Source organism: Drosophila subobscura, chromosome E (assembly GCF_008121235.1).
Source record: "Drosophila subobscura isolate 14011-0131.10 chromosome E, UCBerk_Dsub_1.0, whole genome shotgun sequence".
Classification (NCBI taxonomy): domain Eukaryota; kingdom Metazoa; phylum Arthropoda; class Insecta; order Diptera; family Drosophilidae; genus Drosophila; species Drosophila subobscura.
This window is the reverse complement of record NC_048531.1, coordinates 14,864,310-14,884,165: the sequence shown is the minus strand read 5'-3', so window position 1 is coordinate 14,884,165 and position 19,856 is coordinate 14,864,310. Positions and strand designations below refer to the sequence as shown.

At 45.7% G+C, this 19,856-nt stretch overlaps 2 protein-coding genes across 2 annotated transcripts; one reads left to right on the top strand and one right to left on the bottom strand.

The window, feature by feature from the left end:
- Positions 1–158: 158 nt before the first annotated feature.
- On the top strand, positions 159–4,559 carry LOC117890364 (ubiquitin-protein ligase E3C). The gene is made up of 8 exons (XM_034795157.1): positions 159–821; positions 897–1,644; positions 1,717–2,122; positions 2,177–2,298; positions 2,362–3,111; positions 3,167–3,311; positions 3,375–4,074; positions 4,138–4,559. The coding sequence occupies exons 1-8, from the start codon at positions 486–488 to the stop codon at positions 4,303–4,305; spliced, it is 3,375 nt and encodes a 1,124-aa protein (XP_034651048.1). The 5' UTR covers positions 159–485; the 3' UTR covers positions 4,306–4,559.
- On the bottom strand, positions 4,552–12,905 carry LOC117890365 (lipase 3). The gene is made up of 4 exons (XM_034795159.1): positions 12,224–12,905; positions 11,996–12,154; positions 5,126–5,210; positions 4,552–5,066 (listed from the first exon to the last, which is right to left on the bottom strand). The coding sequence occupies exons 1-4, from the start codon at positions 12,875–12,877 to the stop codon at positions 4,732–4,734; spliced, it is 1,233 nt and encodes a 410-aa protein (XP_034651050.1). The 5' UTR covers positions 12,878–12,905; the 3' UTR covers positions 4,552–4,731.
- Between the last annotated feature and the right edge of the window lie 6,951 nt (positions 12,906–19,856).

Below are 19,856 nucleotides of genomic sequence, written 5' to 3'. Positions count from 1 at the left end.
TATTATTTACAGCGGCTTAACTCACCTGTTTCAACAGTGTGGGGCTAAGTGTGTTAAGTTCCTCCTTCATTCAGAAATATGGTATATCGGTAGTCGACTTAAAAAATGTCTGGTATATTCCGGTATATGTAAAAGGGTAAGACGGAATATTCGAAAAGTCTCCGGTCACACTGTATACAAGAAAAATACACAAATCATTCAATAGCAAATTAGAATTTTACGAATTTAAATATACCTCGAGGGAAAGCGTGTACAAGTGAAAATTATTGAGCAAAGGCCCAGTGCCACAGTGCCTTTTTCGAAAACGTCTTCGTTTTGCGACTCTCCTTTCGCAGGTGTGAATTATGGCCGCAGCAAGGTAGTGCGAGGTACTGAAGAGTAAACGAGATCAGCTGCTGGCACAGCAACAACAACAACAGAAACGTAATAAAAAAAAAAAACAACACGGAACAACTTCAATATTAGACCAAGACAAGTGCAGCGTCATGTTTGGCTTCGATGGCGAGTACCGTCGTCGTCCGGTGCAAAGTCTTGGCGGCGCTTCCCATACCCACGACCGGGAGACTGTGATACGCAAAGCGGCCGAGGAGCGACAGAAACGCAATGAGCTGCGCCAGAAGGCCAATGGCGCCGTGGTGCTGCAGTCCTATGCCCGTTCCTTCATTCACCGCCAGCGTCGCAAACGTGCGGAGCGGGAGGCCTTTGACGTATACCTGCAGGCCCATCGCCACCGCCTCACAGAGGATGAAAATCTGAATTTCCTGCTGCGTCGCCTGAACTTTTTCTACAGCAGTCGCGAGGCCAAGGATGGCGAACGTTTGGTACGTGACAGGCACAACTTTGAGTTACATTTTCCTTATTTGCTAGATGCAATTTTTTCTTTGCTTTTTATACAGATTGAAGTCTGCCAACAAATCCTGCGTAGCCCTGGCCGCCTGCTGCAGCATTCGGCAACGGATCCGATCTGGCTGTTTCGTGTGTGCAAGCTGCTAGACGCTTGCCTGCTGCAATTGACACTGTCCCAGTCCGCCCAGGCCATTCCGCTGCGCATGCTGGAAACATTTACTACCGTCACCGCCGTGGAACGCTACGTGAGCGATGAGACGCTGCTGTTCAAGTACTTGGAACGCGTTTTCGGCTTCCTTATCGCACGCAACTACTTCCTACGCTTGCGCCAGCTGCTGGATGAAAAGTGCCCGCCGCTGGATGGAGAAACTCTGCATGCGCCCAGTCCGCTGGCCGAGGCGCTGCTCCATTTGCTGCTGCGCCCACTGGCAGTGGCCAAGCGAGCCTGCAATGGGGGACAAGTGTTGCCCGTGTCCTTGCTGGTGTGCCAGAATTTCGTAAAGGACATCCTGGCCACACCCCACACGGATGCCATGCGCTGTTTCGTGCTCCCCTGCCTGGCGGAATGCCCAGAGTTTCCCTTCGACCTGCTGATGCGCTCGCTCTTCGATCTGCTGGAAACAGCAGCGGCCACTGCCGCATCCGAGTCAGAGAATGCCTCCAGTCGTCGCAGCTTCATGTTCCATGGTTCAGAGACTGGCAGCGGCGGCCCTAAGCAAGCGCAGGCCCAACCTTTGGATGCCCTGTTTACCTCATACTTACTTAACTCCCTCTTGGTGCTCGATCGCAGGCAGTTGGGTAGGTTGCAAAGACATTTCTCTACCATTTGATGGCTCAAATCATAATCCCCACATCCCCCCGCTTCTGCAGCCACATTACAGCAGAGTTCGCTGCTCACTGTCTACGTGCGAATCATTGCCGAAATGATGCCCAACATTCTGCTGCTGCCCAAGTCCACACTGCGTACGCATGCCAATGCCCCGCATCGTCATGTGGACAGCGACGATGAATCGGACGAGGAGGAAGATGAGGACCAGCCAGCCGCTCGCACACTGGACTACGACATGGAGCAGACATGTCGCACGAGCACCGAACTGAGCATCAAGGAGCGCGACTGCCTGCTGGAATCCATAGCCATACTGAACGAAACGGAGCGCGTGGACTTCATCGTGCAGCAGCTGGATCCCCACATTGAGCACAGTCAACTGATCTACGCTCTGTGCGAGATATGCCACAACCTAATGATCTACAACAAGCATGCAGTCTACGAGTACAAGTGAGTAATGGCCAGCATTTAGATTGCAGCTAAGTAAACCCTTTGTCCTTGCAGGCTGCTGTACACTTTGGCCTTCACGCCGAAGTTTATTCGCGCCGTTTGGTTCAAGCTGGCCGCAGAGTCCACACAGCTGGGCTTCTCAGCGCCGCTTACCCTCATCTCCAAGGGTGTTGTGCGTAAGTGCAGACGCAGCCTTTTATATGCCATAACATTTGTCAATTGCTTACGTATTTCTACAGCCAAACAGCAGGGCGTGGATCGCACTATTCCCCTGCTGGCCACCTTCTGCATGCTCTTTGGCCGCCTGCTGCCAACGCTGCACGATGTGGAGTTTGTGGAGAACAAGCTGCTGCTGACGAAGCACGTGCGTCTGATGCCCTTCTCGATTGCGGAGATTGTGCAAATGTCCAAGACGCTGAAGGACATTAGTCTGGGACTCGTGGAGCTGGCATTTCCCGAGACACGCAGCAATTTGGCCAACTATCGCAGTGTGCTGGGCCACACGGAGGCCGATGACAAGAAGCTGCGCCATCAGAAGCAGATCTGGGCCAATTTGCTGAACGTTGTGGTCTTCGTGCTCAATCAGATACACACGCGTGACCTGCGCATGGGCTTCTGTCCGGAGTCACACTGGACGGTCAGTCGCTTGGATCTGCCGCTGGACAGGCCCACCGATCTGCCGCTCACGCATAGCAGCCGCTTGCGCGGCATTCGTCCGTTTCAGCCGATTCGCGACTTTACGCGCGAGGACTTTGAGAACGGTCCGCCCATGTCCACCAAGCAGATACGCTCCATAACGATTCTGCGCGAGATTCCGTTTGTGGTGGCATTCAGCAAGCGTGTGAGCATTCTGCAGGGTCTGGTGGCAGCCAACAAGATGCGCGTCCAGGGCCATTTGCAAGCCTTTCTCCAGGGTCCATCCATTATGATTACTGTACGGCGTACGCATCTGTATGAAGATGCTTACGACAAGCTGCGCCCAGAGAATGGTAAGGAGTCGGACTGTCTTTTATGTCTTGATAATGAAATGATTTTTCCTTGCAGAGCCCGATCTACGTCCGAAATTTCGCATACAGTTTGTCTCCTCGCTGGGTCTGGACGAGGCGGGCATTGATGGCGGCGGCGTTTTTCGCGAATTCCTTTCTGAGCTTATCAAAAGTGCATTTGATCCCAATCGTGGCTTCTTCATGTAAGGGAAAATGTCTGCCACCTACGTAAAAAATTCATTAATACTTCACCTTTTGCTTTCCAGGGTAACCACGGACAATAAGCTTTATCCGAATCCGAATGTGGACGATCTGTTTGGTGACTTTGAGAAGCATTATTACTTCATTGGCCGCATTCTGGGCAAGGCAATCTACGAAAATCTGCTGGTGGAGCTGCCGCTGGCCGAGTTCTTTCTCACCAAATTGGCTGGCAAATACTCGGACGTGGACATACATCAGTTGGCCTCGCTGGATCCGGAACTGTATCGCAATCTGTTGTACTTGAAGGACTATACGGGGGATGTCAGTGAGCTGAATTTGGATTTCACGGTGGCCAGCAGCTCGCTGGGACAAACGCAGATTGTCGAGCTGAAGCCGCAGGGCCAGAGCACGCCGGTGACCAATTCGAATCGCATCGAGTACATCCAGCTGATAGCCGACTACAAGTTGAACGTGCAGATACGTCGTCACTGCAATGCCTTCCGCAAGGGCTTGTCCAATGTTCTGCCCATCGAATGGCTGTACATGTTCAGCAACAAGGAGCTGCAAATACTCATATCCGGTGCGGAGATTCCCATCGATCTGGAGGATCTCAAGAAGCACTGCAAGTACGGCGGCGAATATACACCGGAGCATCCATCGATTGTGGCCTTCTGGGAGGCACTCGAGGGCTTTGATGATCTGCAGCGCAGGCAGCTGCTCAAGTTCGTTACCAGCTGCTCCAGGCCCCCATTGTTGGGCTTTAAGGTGCGACTTTTGCATGGCATTTTATGCGTATTTGCTTGATATTTTATTATCTTTCTTTTGCAGGATTTGGATCCACCTTTCTTCATACAAAATGCTGGGGATATGGAGCGCCTGCCTACGGCCAGCACCTGCACGAATCTGCTGAAGCTGCCGCCCTTCAATAGCGTGGTACAAATGCGTGAAAAGTTGCTCTATGCCATACAGTCTGGAGTGGGCTTTGAACTCAGCTAATCTGTGCAGCTAAGGGCTTCCCATACGGCAACACTTCCACTTTCCTTCACATATCCTAATCCCAATCCCCACAACAAACCCCGAATAAAACGAATCCAATCCAAGGGACCCACCAGGCACGAGGGCACGCGGGCAGTCGGTGCCAGCTATTCCAGTTCTTCATAGTAAATATTTATATATATATATATAAATGTGTATGTATAATGACTTACGATCGATGTGTAAAGAATATGAAGCTTAATGAGGTCTGTTTATCGAAGGTTTTTCTTTTGATTCTTTTTTTTTAGTTTAAAAGTTTTGTTTTTGCCCCGCATAACAAGCTATGAGTGTAAAACTTAAGGATGTAATGAATATTTCCACAATTAAGACGATTAAAACTATTGATTAAATACCATACAAGTATCCTCCACCAACTGCAATTCATCATCAGCTCCAACTCGCCTGAAGTCCTGCTGCTGCTGCCGCTACATCCAGTTGCCAGGCCTGTTGAATGATTCGCTCATAAACCATGCGTGGTGCAGTGACGGCAAACAGAAAGTCAATGTGATTGTAGCCGGGCACCTGATACAGACGTGTGCGGCTCTGGCGCAGCTCGTTAACCAGTCGCAGCACATCCGCCTGGCTGGACAGGGCATCGCGTGTGCCATGAAAGATCTGTAGCTGCAGGCGCACATTCCTCAACTGATACGAGGGCGGCGTGGGCTGGCCATATCGCCGCATATTGAGCTGCGGCGAACGATAGTCGTATTGCTGGAATTTGCCTGCGGATGAAAAGGAGAAAGACATCAGCAAGAGGACGAGTAAAGGGAGAGCTACTCACCGCTATTGATGAGTTGCCCAAAGTGCAGTAGTTGGCCACGCGATATGCCCGCGGGTATCGTCTCCAGTATGCGCGGCAGGAGGCTCTGTGGAAAGGCCAAAACGGAGTATGAAACGTGAAGCTGAAGCCATTTTGTTAGGCTTAAACTCTCAAATACGTTTAAATTGTGTGATATGAAGCCGGATATATGACCTCTCAACCATTCATCTGTGTGTGTGTCGGCCGGTGTATCGGTGTGTGTTCAGGCTGCCATTTCCGTTTCATTGCGACACAAAGCACACGGAAGTGCACACAAGAACACACACAAACACATGCACACACACATACACACACACACACACACATGAGCAAACACTCGTGAAGCGAGGAGGTCGCAGGCCAAAGGCCAGCAGGTCCTCTTGCTTTGATGGCCACGGCTCCTGCTCCTGCCTCTGCTGCTGCTGCTGCCTCTGTGTGCTGGATTTTTATTATTTGTTTAGAAATTAGCTGCTTATTTGTTGATCAGAAATGGGTTTCCAGTGCAATGGAAGTTTCAATTTAAAATGGAAACTCATTTAGATTTAGATTGATTTGGGGTAGCGAATAAATTGAACCAAAGAAGGAGCCAGGTGCTGGGAGATTTAAGAGGGTCCTGGTCGAGTTCTTGCTTAAATTCTCTCACAGAACTGCACCAACAATATCAATAAACATTTGGCCAAAAGTTTTCTTTTGTTACTACATTAAACGGCAATGGAAAAAGTTTAATTACGAATCAAAGAAATTGTTGCTTGATTGAATCTGAATTGGGGGGAATATTCATTTGCCACATCCGCAAAAAAACTTGACAACTTTTTATTTATCGAATGTCGAGTGCTTGTTCTGGCATGGAAGTTCTTTTTATACCCGGTACTCGAAGAGTAAATAGGGTATATTGTATTTGTGCACAAAGTGAATGTATGTAACGCACAGAAGGAAACGTTTCCGACCCCATAAAGTATATATATTCTTGATCAGCATCAATAGCCGAGTCGATTGAGCCATGTCTGTCTGTCCGTCCGTCCGTCTGTCCGTCTGTCCGTCTTGTTTGTCGGCTAGTTCTCAGAGACTATAAGAGCTAGAGCCACCAAATTTTGGCTCCAGACTGCTGTATGCTCACACTGAAACCAGTGTATTTCAAAAATGAGCCACGCCCCCCTTCCGCCTCCGCAAAAGGGCGGAAACCTCCCAAATCGACAATTTTGAAGATAGCAGAAAACTAAAAACGCCATTCCGTAGGGAATGACCATATCTATCAGATCACCAATTGGGATCCGATTGGACCATTATTATAGCCAGAATGATTAATTTGCAGTAGCTAAACCCAGCAGCGCATCTTCTTCATCACCCCCCTCTTTTTACTGACAATTCCAGAGACCGATAATCAAAGTGCTAGACACAATAAATGTACATCCGATTTGCAAGTAGGAGAGCGAGTCATAATCCACCAACACCAAGAATCCAATTGTCTTTCCTATTCACTCATATAAGGAAAGAAGAACGAGAGAGCTCAGTCTTGTGTTGTTTTTACAGTTACTTTGCCATCTCACTCTCACACGAAAACCAGAGAAAAGCAAAAAGAAGAAACGGCGCATTATGATGGTTTCTGTATAACAAATCTTAAATGTAACTCCCTTTACAATTTCCGAGTCAAAAGTAGGAGAGCGAGCCAAAAAAGCCACCAACACCAAGAATCCAATTGTCTTTCCTATTCACTCATACAAGGCAAGAAGAACGCCAGAGTTCAGTCTCGCATTGTTTCGCCGTTACTATGCTCTCTCGCTCTCACACGAAAACCAGAAACAACCAAAAAGAAGAAACGGCGCATTATGATGGCTTCTGTATAACAAATCTTAAATGTAACTCTATTCAAAATTTCCACATTTTTCTAAGCATTTTCCGAACGAGATCACGTGAAAGAAATCTTTTCCGGGACGATTTATTTCATTTTGATTCAAGCCTGCACTCCAGCAGCGCATCTTCTTCTTCTCTCCCCTTTTTACTGACAATTAGTCAAAAGCAAAGAGAGTTTCGGCTTGCACCAAATTCCAGAGACGGAAGGTCAAACTGCTCTATACAATAAATGTGCATTCGATTTGCAAAAAGAAGAAACGGCGCATTATGATGGTTTCTGTATAACAAATCTTAAATGTAACTCCCTTTACAATTTCCGAGTCAAAAGTAGGAGAGCGACTCATAATCCACCAACACCAAGAATCCAAGTGTATCTCCTATTCACTCATACAAGGCAAAAGAACGACAGCTCAGTCTCGCAATCTTTCGCCGTTACTTTGCTCTCTCGCTCTCAATGTTTTCTTATTCTTTCTCCTCTTCACTTCCTCATTAGCTAAATGTAAAGAGAGCGCAAATCCCATGCAAAAACGTAGATTCACCCTACACTGATCTGGTCTGGTCGGCTAGCTCAAAAACCCAGAGAGCAGTAGGCCCAAGTGCACGTCACAATGTATGTGCATTAGATTTGAGAGTAGGGGAGCGCGGCCCAAGCCACCAACACCTACGCAGTTTACTTTTTGCAGCTTCCTCATCCCCACTCAGTAGTTAAAATTTGTCAGCGCGTTCGGTCCGGTACGGATTCGGTCCGCGAAAAATCGAAAAAATCGGGTAAATTCGGGAAATTAAGGGAAAATTCGGGAAACTAAACGGGAAAAAGTATCGTGCAGTTTGTGCAGTGTACAACAACAAGTGTGTGTTAGTGAAATCAATAAAAAATCAAGATCATTTTGCGGAGGAGCACAGCAGCGAGGCTAGAAGCAGATCGTCGATGGAAATATGCGGCAATATGTGAAAGTGAAGTGTGTGTTAGAGAAGTGAAATAAAATGTGGTGCAATGGTTGAACAATTTGTGGACAAAAAATGCGAGATCATATGCGAAATCTACGACAATATGTGAAAGTGAAGTGTGTGTTAGTGAAGTGCAGTGAAATATGGTGAAATGTTTGAACATTTTGTGGACAAAAAATGCGAGATCAATTGTGAAATATGTGAAAGTGAAGTGTGTGTTAGTGAAATATGGTGAAATGGTTGAGCATTTAATGGGCAAAAAATGCGAGATCAATTGCGGAGGAGCACAACAAGGCTAAAAGCAGATCGGCGTTGGAAATATGCGGCAATATGTGAAAGTGAAGTGTTAAATGTGTTTTTTTTTTTCGAACAAATGTATGTACATACATGCGTACAAAGAGCTAAAATGTTCTAAATTTGCACCAAGGGCTTGCAATGTGTGTGTGTGAAAATGTGCCAAAAAAGGCGTGAAGTTGTCCCCTCCCTTTACCGTGCAGTCATATAAAAGCGCAAGAAAAAAGAAGAGGCGCAAAAAGCAAAGAGAAGAGCGAGTGTCAGCGCTCTCATTTCAAGTGTCCCCTAATAGGGTGAGGCAACCCAATTCGTGCAAGTCTGACTCTCTCGTTGAGTGTGTGCGTACGAACATCCGTCCCAATGCCTCACCCTAAATTAATGTGCCCAAAATCTGTGCTCTTATTAGAATCTCTCGCTCGATCCCGTTACATTTATTTCGTTTCGTTCGTTTCGTCGTATCGTCGCGCGGGTTACGTATGCATGTGTGTAAAGAGGACAATAAGTGCTTCACGGCACATGCGAAAAGAAGAAGCGCAATGAGGAAAAGAAGAATGTAAAAGGCAAGTGAAAATTGATGATGTTTTATGTTTGCTTTACAGTTTATACTTTGTTTTCGCAAATGCTCGTATATTTTTCTCAGTGACGATCATTTTTTTCCTTTACTTATTTTTGTTTTGTTTATTGCCGTACCCTATGGCTTTACGCTCTCGAAATTAACCAAAAACAATTCTCCTTACACTTGCACCTCTCGATAAGTGAGTGTGGGTGCACGCAAAGGCAGTTTTTCTCTCCTTGCATAATTTATATACCCGGTACTCGAAGAGTGAATAGGTTATTTTGTATTTGTGTACAAAGTGGATATACATATGTAACGAAGGACACGTTTCCGATCCCATAAAGTATATATATTCTTGATCAGCATCAATAGCCGCGTCGATTGAACCATGTCTGTCTGTCCGTCCGTCCGTATTGTTGAGCGCCTTGATCTCAGAGACCATCCAGCCTTCTGTATGCTCACACTGTTATAAGTGTATTTCAAAAATGAGCCCCGCCTCCTTAACAAAAAAAAAAAAAAAAACGCCATTCCGTAGGGAATGACCATATCTATCAGATCATCAAAATGGGATCCGATTGGATCATTATTATAGCCACAATGGAGAAATTAATTTTCAGTGGCCAAACCCACCCCGTCCCGCAGCATTCACACTCTGTTTCGCGCTGTTTATGGCCTCTGCCCCTGACACATCTCTGCCGCTGCCTCTGCCGCTGCCGCTGCCTCTGCCTCTGCCTAAACTCTGCTGTGTGTGTCTATAGGGGAGGGTGGCGAGCTAAAGGAGCGTGTTGGCGTGAGCAGTGTTGTTGATGTAGATGACAGATGAAGAAAAAATGTAAAATTTGACAAATAACCGCTAAAGTGCAGATGTAGTACTGAGTGCCGGGTATAAAAGTTGTGACGCGTAAGAAGCGTCTCACACGTCCCTTCTCGTTTTTTTTATTTTTATTTTCAACTGAAGTATTTTATGTAAATCGGACGACTTTAAATTTCCTGACAAGCCATTGAAACGTTGCATGCGTCTCGTTGAATGTCGCTCCTGCGTTCTGCGTTTTGCGCTCTGCGTTCTGCGTTTTGCGTCCTCCGTCCTGCGGCGACATATTTTTTTGCTGTTGTTATTTTGATGTTTATTTGATTTTCCGCCTGGCCGTTGCATTTGCACACGACAGTTGGTGTTGTTTTTTGCTTGCAACTTGTGGCAAATACGAGCAATTTTTTGTGCCGCCAGCTTGTTTGTGTTTCCCCGAGTTTTTCTTTACCCCATTCAATCCCAATCCCATTCCACTTTTGCCGTACGCTTTTTCCTTTACATCCTTTATTCCCTCTCGAATCTTGCTCGACGCATTGCAGTCGCAGTTGGCCAAGTCTGTTGAACTCTATGCGGGCAGCCAGGGCTCGAGGGGCAGCTCCTACTAAATATGCACAAATATTTATTCGGACGTCTATCTGTATGTGCGGTGGTATGGTGTGGCATGTTCGGCAGTTGTCACAAGTATCGCCTCGCTCCATTTGCTCAGCGCGCATCTTGGCTCCCTATTTGCTTAGTCATATATTCCCCCGTTTCCCCTTTTATTTGTATACTTTTCTCCCTCTCCAGTGACTAGTTTGTTGACTGTTTTTTTTGTTGGATGTCAGATACGGCACGCTGTTGCACTCAGTTGATTCCTGTGTCAAGTGGCAGAGTATCTTCCAAATTGCTGTGTTGACACTCGTCTTCGCTTTGGCTCTGCGAAGTTTTCCATTGACAAAACTTATTTATGCACGGATTTTCGTGATGTGTTCCCTGGTAAAGGGATATTGATTGGTTTTCTAAAACATCACTCGATTCGAGGTAATATTTGCAATGCCAGAAATCTGTTTACTTTTATTTATTTATAATTAATTGCTTGCTGCACAATTTCCCCTTTGCTGTCCGAGTTTTATTTACTTTTGTGGCGTGTTTGATTCATCATTTCAAACGCTTATTTACGGCTGCATGTGCCAAAAGCCTTGAGAGTTATATTTCTGTATAGTTTTTAGTCCTTTTTTTTGGTTTCGCTGTCTCTTGGCAACTATAAAAAAGTTTCACATCCGGCAGCTTCGGCAGCATCAGTCGGTGGAGAGGTCGGTCCAAAAACCAATTGGCCCAAGCCCTTACCCTAATAACTAACAAGCGGCACTTGGCGTCCAAGGGGTATGCCACACACACACTCACACTCACACACAGAGAGACAGTCAGTTGGTAAGCCCTTGGAGCACGCGCCCCCGTAACACGGCAAACACACAGATAAGCCGTAAAGTTCCCTTTTTTTGCGCTCTTTTTTGTTTCTTTCGCTGCACGGGCGCGATTTATTTGCCATATTTCACGGCAAAACAAAATTCAAATGTACCGAGCAGCGGCAGCAGCAGCAGCAGCACGACTCGCATGCAGCATGCGAAAGGGAAACAAAAAGTGTTTAAGGCAACGTGGCGTATACGTAATGCATGTTATACTCTAGTTAGCCGCCAGCGAGGGAGTGGGGAAGAGGGCAGGGCAGGGCAGGGCAGGCTTATAGCAGTTCGGTTGGGCAATGGCACAAGTTGAGTGCACCTTTTGGCTGCACACACACTGGCGCAGCAGGAGGAGAAGTAGCAGGAGGAAATATTTGCACTGGTGGCAGGTGGAAGTCAGACTTTGAGTCGATATGCAGATGCTCTGAGGAGCTAATTGATACAGACATATGTGTAGATAAATAAATACATGCATGTACGTATGTATATTTGACTTTTGTGACTCTATTCTGGTCATTCAACTCATTGTTTGATGGACTCTCCTTGCACCACGCCATCGGTCATCGGGTTTATCCTTACATTGTTAAACAGGCTACCAAGTGCCAGCTGCTATCCATGTACCCCATGTACTCCTGAGCACCCTGCCTTTGCCACAATAGTTCTGACCTAACTTTCAACCAGGAAGCTGTAGCAGCCCGGCAGGGTGCAGCTCGTTTACGCATTTAAATTCAAATAACTTTTATTACCAAAACTAAGGCTTCCCGCCCCGAATACACCCCACTGCCACTTCCGCTCTCTCTCTCTCTCTCTGTCTCGCTCTCTGTGTGTGTGTGGTCCCACTCCTGAGTGCAATAAAAACTTTTGCATACAACAAGAAAAAAAAGGGGGAAAAAGGAAAAAACTTTTGGGGCCGCTTTGTTGGCTAAATTATGGCCCGCATATATAATCGTACTCACACGATCCACTGGATAGTCACTGAAGCCCACATAGAGCGAGGTGAACAACGTGCACAGGGTATAGGTGGGCAGGGTGGCGCTGCAAAAGAACTGCCCGCCCACCTGGGTCAGCGCGGTGGCGGGCAGCAGCTCGTTGAGGCCCAGCTTGTTGAGCAGCAGCTGCAAGGGGGGAGCGTTATCAGTGATTCTATTGATACCTCCTACTGATAGCTCATCAGATGTACGCACCGTCGCACCGGAACTGTCGCTGGCCAGCAGACGCAGCGGCGGACTGCTCAGGTGCTGGAGAAAGGCCACGGGAGCCATTAGGGCCGCATTGGCAAATCTCGCATTGTATTCGGGACGCTGCGACAGGAGCACCAGCAGCACCGTGGTCCCCTGCGAGTGGCCCACATAGTGGAGCTGGCGATGCCGCGTCACGGCCAGCACATGGTCCACGATGGCGGGCAGGTCGTAGAGTCCAATCTCGTGCCAGCTGAACTGCCAGAAACGCGCCTCGCTTGTCCGCAGTGTGCGGTGGCGTCGGGAGTGCGTTGTGCCCCTGGCATTTGGCAGCCAGACATCAAAGCAGCGCCGGTGCAGCTCCAGGGCCAGCGCACGGCCCGGTCCGGCAGTCACAAAGTCTGCGGCCGAGCCGAGGAGTCCGTGCATCAGCACAAAGGGCCGCAGCCTGATCCCACGGGTGCAGCTCTGGTTGCGCGGCGCGGGAATGCGATGAACATTCAGGAGATACCCGTCGGCGGTCTCCACGCGATGCACTTGACACTCGAGGCGCTGCCGCTGCACCATCTGGCACACAGAGTCGAGCCGCAGTCGCTGTCGCTGCCCGAGGCTGCCACCCAGCTGCCAGCTGATCAGCATAAAAATGACACAAAGTTTCATGGCGACTCCGCTTAAGGCATGATTGTGCCCAAGTGACGTGCGAGCGGCTACTGCGGCAGTCAGTGCATTTGTTGACGAGTTTTGTGTATACGCAATGCAAATACTGAGTGGAGGAGGCACTGTGAGGTGCTTTAAATAAATACATTTTCATCTTTTGTTTGCCCCGTAGACAAGCCGCTGGGCAGTGGCTCAGCGCGGAGTGGAATATGGCCTGGAATATGACCCAGAAATTATGATTTTTGTCTGTTCCGTTTTCAGAGAACTTTCTCTGAATTCGATTTTAAATATGAATCTGAATATTCTCTGGTTTTTTCTGCACTTTTCGTAGTGGCCAAAGGCCAACTCTTTGGTGTCATAATTTACACGTGGAACCTGTCCAATTAAATGTGTTATTATACTTATTGGCTGGTAATCAAGCCCCAAAGAGTGCCCAGGCCGCACTTCCCCCCCACTGCTGACTGCTCTAATTAGCAGAATTAATTTACAGACCAATTTCGGGCACTGCTGCTGAAACGCATTGAAGTGCACCCAGGCCGCAGTTCTGACATGCCCATTCGCACATGTACATATGTATGTATGCATGTAGTTATGTATGTAGTAGTTATGTCTGTTACATAGGTATGCATATAATGAAAGCAGCAACCGACTGACTGATTGAATGACTGTGGACAGGCAATAGTAGCAGCGGTGGCAGCAACAGCAGCAGCAGCAGCAGATGTTGGGGCTTTTCTGCCTATGTGATTTACAATTTGAATTGTCTGAACGTGTTGAAAATGCAATCGTGCTAATTAAAATGACCGCGGGGCGAAAGCGTGTGAAATTATTGCACATCATAGATAGATGTGTGACGCTCACCAATGACAGAGGTTGAAATAGGGCCCCGGCTTGATGGCAGACAATAATTTGGGCTCAACTCTAACTCCAATTTAGGGCCAAGGCGCAGCCATAGATATTCATAAATTTAGCCCTTGGTAAGCGCATAGATCCCAAGCCAACACTTTCGTAACTCAAACATTTGCCCCTTTCCAACGGGGTCCATCCAGCAACCACTTAGATATGCTCCTGCAGCTATTGTTCTGCAACTCAAGCTCAACTTGACCTGAAAGCAAATAAAAGTTTACAAGAGATTGAGATGGAAATGCCGAGCTGAAACCCATCACACATTAACCAGCAATTTCCAGCAGCGCTATGAAAATTCATTTTTGCCCAAATAAAAGCTGCAAAAATCTTATGTAAATGCTGAAAAAAGGGAAAAAGAAAACTCCAAGTGGTGGTAATAGAGAGGGGGGAGGGAGGGAGGGCAAACACGAAGACAACATTGCGAAAGGCAGCTTCAAGTTAAGTAAATTTGATTCAAGGACACTTGACTTGGCATGGAATCCCTTTGGCTACTTACCCCCAGCCAAACCCAAACCCAAACCCAGGCCCAGGCCCAGGCCCCTTGTGCCGTTTGCTTCCTTTTACCCTCTGTCCACCCTCCCGTCTTCACCCTCTTCCAGTTCCATTTGAGAAACGATTTTAATACTTTCTCGCACAAAAGCTACTTAAAGTTTTCGCCTCTGCTCGACGCTTAATTCGTTTTTTGTCAACAGCAAAGAAAACAAGCAGCAAAAATAAGAATAAAAGTTTTATTTTTAAATTGAGTTAAGTTAATTTTTTCTCTCTGCTTTCCTTGTTTTTGCTGCTTTTGTTTTGGCCAAGTTGGTCTGTGGGGCAGCGGAAGTTTGCGCTTTGGTTTGCCTAATAAATGTGCGTGCAAACACAAGGGATAGAGAGACAGATACGACAGGACAGAGCGGGATAGAGACAGGGAGAGTGTGTACCAGCGTCAGTTGTTGCGACAGCCAAAAGGATAAAGGATAATGACAGCCATTAGTATTAAGTGCGCGTTGGCTACTTTGGAAGCTACTCCTGCGCCTTCTCTGCGCTCTCTTCATGTGGGGGGCGCGCACTTGTTCCGTGCTCTTCTTTTTCCCCTACTCCTGGCCGCTCATTAAAGTTGTTAAGTACTTGGCGTAATTGTGGCTCGCAGCACGCAGCGGGACTCGGGCACAACTATTAAACTTAATTTAAATGCGCCTCCAGCGCCGCCACTTAATTCGTGAAGGAGAACTGCACAACTTTTCGCCAAAAACTTCCCTACAACTTGAACTACAACTGCACACATTTCAGTTATACGTATTCCAATTATGTCCGCACAGCAAGTCACTGAACTGAAACAACAGATTTAACCGATCACAGCAACAAAAGCCACTGGCAACATCTACGATTATGTAGGTGACATTTCCTTGCCGGCATTCGACCACAGCTCGAGCTCCAATTTCATTTCATTCTGTAGTACAAAGGCATCAACGAAACAATTCACTCAACAACAAAAAAAAGAGAGAGAAGTGACATGAGCCAGGAGTGGAGTAGTGAATTTCTGGCATTTTTCTCTCTCTTACATATGTTTGTTTCCAGCAGGCCTTTGTGTGCCCTTACAAAGCACCAGCACAGGTAGCTTCAATGCAGTGATTAAACAATTTATAAAAATTAATAAAGAGCGGGACTTTGGCAGCAACTGAAAGAGCTCTTCGACAATCTTTTGGCATAGAAAATCCCAGCAATATGCCTTCACCGTAAGAGTATTTCTTTATCAACTTGTTTTTTTCTCTCAACTCAATCTCAGTGATTCTCTTTTGTTGCTGTTGGGCATCCTTTATGACGTGCAACAAGCACGCCACATTTGCGTTCAATGGGCATGAGATAATGTCATCATCAACATCGTCGTCGCCGTCCTCATCGTCTTCATCATTCAGCTGCCGTCTGACGCGTCGGTTCTGGTCAGGTGAAAGCACTTGTTGGGGAGGGAGTGCCCCAGACCCCAAGGGAGCTACGTACCATACTTAGTTCGTGTCTGGTGTCCCCTCTTTGGTGGCATTTTGTTTTCAAGAAAATTGCATTCGTTTAATGGGAATTGCATTTTTAATTAATTTCTGCTTTTGGTTGCCCCATAATGGATGTGGCATGGCATGGCAGGTGGCACAAATTAAAGATGAAAATGAATGAGAAAAGCAATAAGAAAAAACGGTGAGAAATTGTGTGTTAATTAATTGATTGATAAGTGTGTGTGAGTATATATTCTAATTATTAAACCATTAAGCTTTCACGCGGAGATTAATCAGCAACGGCATAAAAACGGAATTTGCTTCACAAAATTGGCGAAATTTGTAGAATTTGATGAAATAAATCATTTATCCACCCGTGGAAATCGTATAAATCTTCCGGCAATAATTATATGCAATTTATTGTACATTTTTCTGCATTAGTACATTTTTATTTTTATTTTTTCATGTACATTTTCGCAGCAAAGAGACATTTTTGTCTCCCAACTATACAATTTTCCATACAGCAAATGCCTCAACCTACAGCGGCATAGGGAATATCAATCGAAATATATTTATGTATGGCAATCCCCCAGTCTCCCTTTCACTCGTGTGATTTTATTTTATTTACTTCCACATTATTTCCATATTCATTTGATTTTTTATGTATGCCTAGCTGATGAATCTCTTTCACTTTTTTATATGTTTTTTGAACGATTGTTTTTGTTGGGGCTTTTCGCTTTGATTTGATTTCGCATTCGCGGGAATATACATTTCTCTCGCTGTCAAATATTTACAAAGAGTTTTCAATTGACGAATAAATCTGAAATGTAAAGAACACAACAAAAAATAAACATTTAGTTGTAATATTTTTGTGAAATGAAATTGTAAATGTGATTGCAAGCAATTTATGGGAGTTTTTTTGCTAAAGGATTTCCCAATTTTGTTCCATCAAAGCAATCGCAGTCGTCAGGTTGTACGGGGTGGAAAAGAGGCGGCAGCGAAACCTGTTCGGCATATTAATTATTTATAATTATTGTTAATTTTCAAAGCAGCCAACGAACCAAACAAAAACAACACAAAACTGAAAGAGAAAAAAAAATGGTGCGAGGAAAAACCACAAAGAGAACCTCAATTAAAATTCAAATTAGAGCGCTTGGGAAAATGTTCGTTGCTGGCTGGCGGCAAGAGTGCGAAAACTTAAAACCGCAGCAGTCCCACTCCCCCATCCCCCCTGAAAACTAACTGCCTAAAATGAAATATGAACCCCAGGCAGTGCTCCTGGAGCACAGGAAGCGGCGGGGAGGCGGGCTGGAGTCGGGCGAGCAAAAGCCAACTTCGTCAGCCATGGACTACTAATAAGAAATTTGTGAACTTTGCAAATTTGCCATCATTAATTCTGTGGCAGGGAGCTGCTCCGTCGGGCCATGACTGCCTCGGAAAATTGTCGAACGTGAACATTTTTCATTTGTCGTCGTCGTCGTCGTCGTCGTCGGCGTCCCTTTTGTCACAGTTGCCCCTCGTCATTGTATAATAATTGTCAAGCAATTTAAATCGAAGCTTGGGGCATAATAAATTGTCATATGGCAGGAGGCAGCAGGCTGGAGGTCGCATGCCTGGACACGCCCCAACTTGAGGGATAAAATAAGAAAGAAAAATAAAGCGAAAAAAAAGTAAGGTAATGAGGAAACGGAAATTGCTGCCGGAAGTCGGAGCACAGGCCCAGGACCAGAAGACGGAAGCTCATTTTGCAATATTCACAGACGACTGACTTCGATTTCGATTTCGATTTCTAGGAGCGACTTCTTCATCCTCCTCTGAATTGTAAATTGATTGAGGGAAAGTGCTGCACAAGTTTCGTTTGTTCGTTTATAGTAATCATTAATAATAGTGGGTGAAAACTGATTAAGGGCAAGGCTGAAGAGTAGTGCACCAAGAGCCTGCCCCATGCAATGTTTTCCAGGCTGACCTTTTGGCATTGCTTTGGGTGCTGATTATCCTTGCTTTCGCCCCCCTTTTGCACCTCAAGAATTTACCTTTACCATTTCCTTTTCCTGAGTTAGCTTCAGGTTTCCTTGACGCTGGCTGCTCTGGCTTTGGAGCTGCTTTAATGCCGGGCACTGCTGCAATGTGCCTTTTGCCTTTTGCTGAAGAGCCCCCGCACCAAGGGCTCGGAGCCGTTTGTCTGCCAAGGCAACAAAATGGTTGCGCGAAACGCTTCGAGTAAATGCTTTCCATGTTGCCAAGTTCTCGTTTGTGAAGAGCTGTTCAAATAAGCACCAGAGGAGCAGGCATCAGGCAGGGCACAACACCAGCAGCAGCAGCAGCAGCATCAGAAACAACGAGGGGGAAAGTCAGGCTAGCAGCTAGCAGCTGGCAGGTGCTGGGTTAGCTGCGGGACAGGTACGGGGTCAGGGACATGCCCAGAGACAAGAATAGGAACGGTGGCTGCCTGACGTTAGTTTCATTGTTGACATTCGCAGGCGGAGCGGGGCAGAGCGGTGCAGACCGTGGCTGAGAGCGTTGCAGGTGCGGCAAAAGGGTAGCGAGGAAAAAAGGCAACAAAAAGCAATTAACTTGGCTTACATCTTTGTTGAAAGTAGAGACTCATGGCGCGATTTATGCCGCCGGCACAACGGCTCCCGCAGCACAGGTGTGGGTGCAAGGCTGCCACCCCAGCCTTGCCCCTTGACTTGGCTCTAACGAAACAAAAGTGAAGCGTGAATCTCGCACAATGATAAAAGTTAATGGCTTGCTCCACTTCAGAGGGTTAGATTTGGCTCTGATTCCACGGCAAATTGTACACAGTGGCAGTAGAGGCGAAGTGGCACGTGGCACGTGGCATAATATTGAATATTGAATCAAACCGAATGCAACTTAAGTGGTTCCAAGTGTTGAACTCTCTCCAGCTGGCCATTCCCCCTAGAAAAAGAATTATCCATGGCATTTATCGTGTGTTTGTTTTCAGCTTTTCATTTGGTTTTTATTTTCTATGTTTTGATTTTCGTTATAATCTCTGCCTTTTGAATATTTTTGCTTTCAATGCACAATTTTCCACCGCAAAACATCAAATGGCATTCTGTTCTTTTTTTTGTATTTTATTTGTTTGATTTATGCTTTTCGCATGATCGACATGTCAACATGTTTGATTTTTAATTTTCATTTATATTCCCATTTTGAATTTTCCAATCGATTTCCCTTTTGATTTGCCATTCATATTTGCGCATTTTTGTTGCTTCAACTACTAACTAGTTTGGGGGAGTGGCGGTCGTGGGGTGGTGCTGTTTTCCACTCTGCTTATTTAAATACAAGCTTAATGTTAATGAATTAATTTTAAGCCCTTTGCCAGTGTTGGCCTAATTGGTTTATGCTTTCATGCGGCTTACCAATATTAAATATCAATTTATGTTTTTTGTTTTTTTTTTTAATATATATTTTTTGCTGTTTTGCTTGATTTTCGACTACAAAAGAAGCTCATTTTGCGTGTATTTTTGTGTGTATTATATTAGGGTTTTTGCAGCTTAAAGCCGGACTTTTGTCTTGTCTGTTTTTTGGGTAGCTAAAAGCGCTGAAAGGTATGCTACACACACAGAGATAGAGAGAGAGAGAGTATCCACAGAACACAGCATCTACAATAGACTGAATTTATAGACATTTGGGGGTGTACACATCCAACATGCAGCATAATCTATAGAACAGTTTCATCAATAAAATAATGTTCAGTTTCTCAGTTTCTCTAATCAAAATGGACACATAATACATTGATTTGCTATAAATACATAAGTACATACATAATTACATGAATATATATGTATTGATGTATGCTTCATGTTCTGGTTGAATTCTGGCAGGTACCTGACACGTAAATATATCAATTAGTAGTGAGGATTGTTGTGGCGGGTTTGGAGTGTCTGAAGCAAATGAGTTATAAATATTTTTAAGGAGTCTTCTTGCCCCATTTGTCGCTTGCGTGTAAAGCGCCTAAAAGCGAGCTATGCGAACTACAGCAAAAATGTTAATTTTGGTTTTTGTTTTGTTTTGTTTTGTTGTATATGGAATACAATTTATACATATACAAATACACATACACATAAATAGATACACATACACAATAT

Coding starts and splice junctions, on each gene's coding strand:
- LOC117890364 (XM_034795157.1), top strand. CDS start 486: ATGTTTGGCTTCGATGGCGAGTACCGTCGTCGTCCGGTGCAAAGTCTT. Junction 822..896: donor CCAAGGATGGCGAACGTTTG/GTACGTGACAGG, acceptor CTTTTTATACAG/ATTGAAGTCTGCCAACAAAT. Junction 4,075..4,137: donor CCCCATTGTTGGGCTTTAAG/GTGCGACTTTTG, acceptor TTTCTTTTGCAG/GATTTGGATCCACCTTTCTT.
- LOC117890365 (XM_034795159.1), bottom strand. CDS start 12,877: ATGAAACTTTGTGTCATTTTTATGCTGATCAGCTGGCAGCTGGGTGGC. Junction 5,211..11,995: donor GTGACTATCCAGTGGATCGT/GTGAGTACGATT, acceptor GCCTTTCCACAG/AGCCTCCTGCCGCGCATACT. Junction 5,067..5,125: donor TGGGCAACTCATCAATAGCG/GTGAGTAGCTCT, acceptor TTTCATCCGCAG/GCAAATTCCAGCAATACGAC.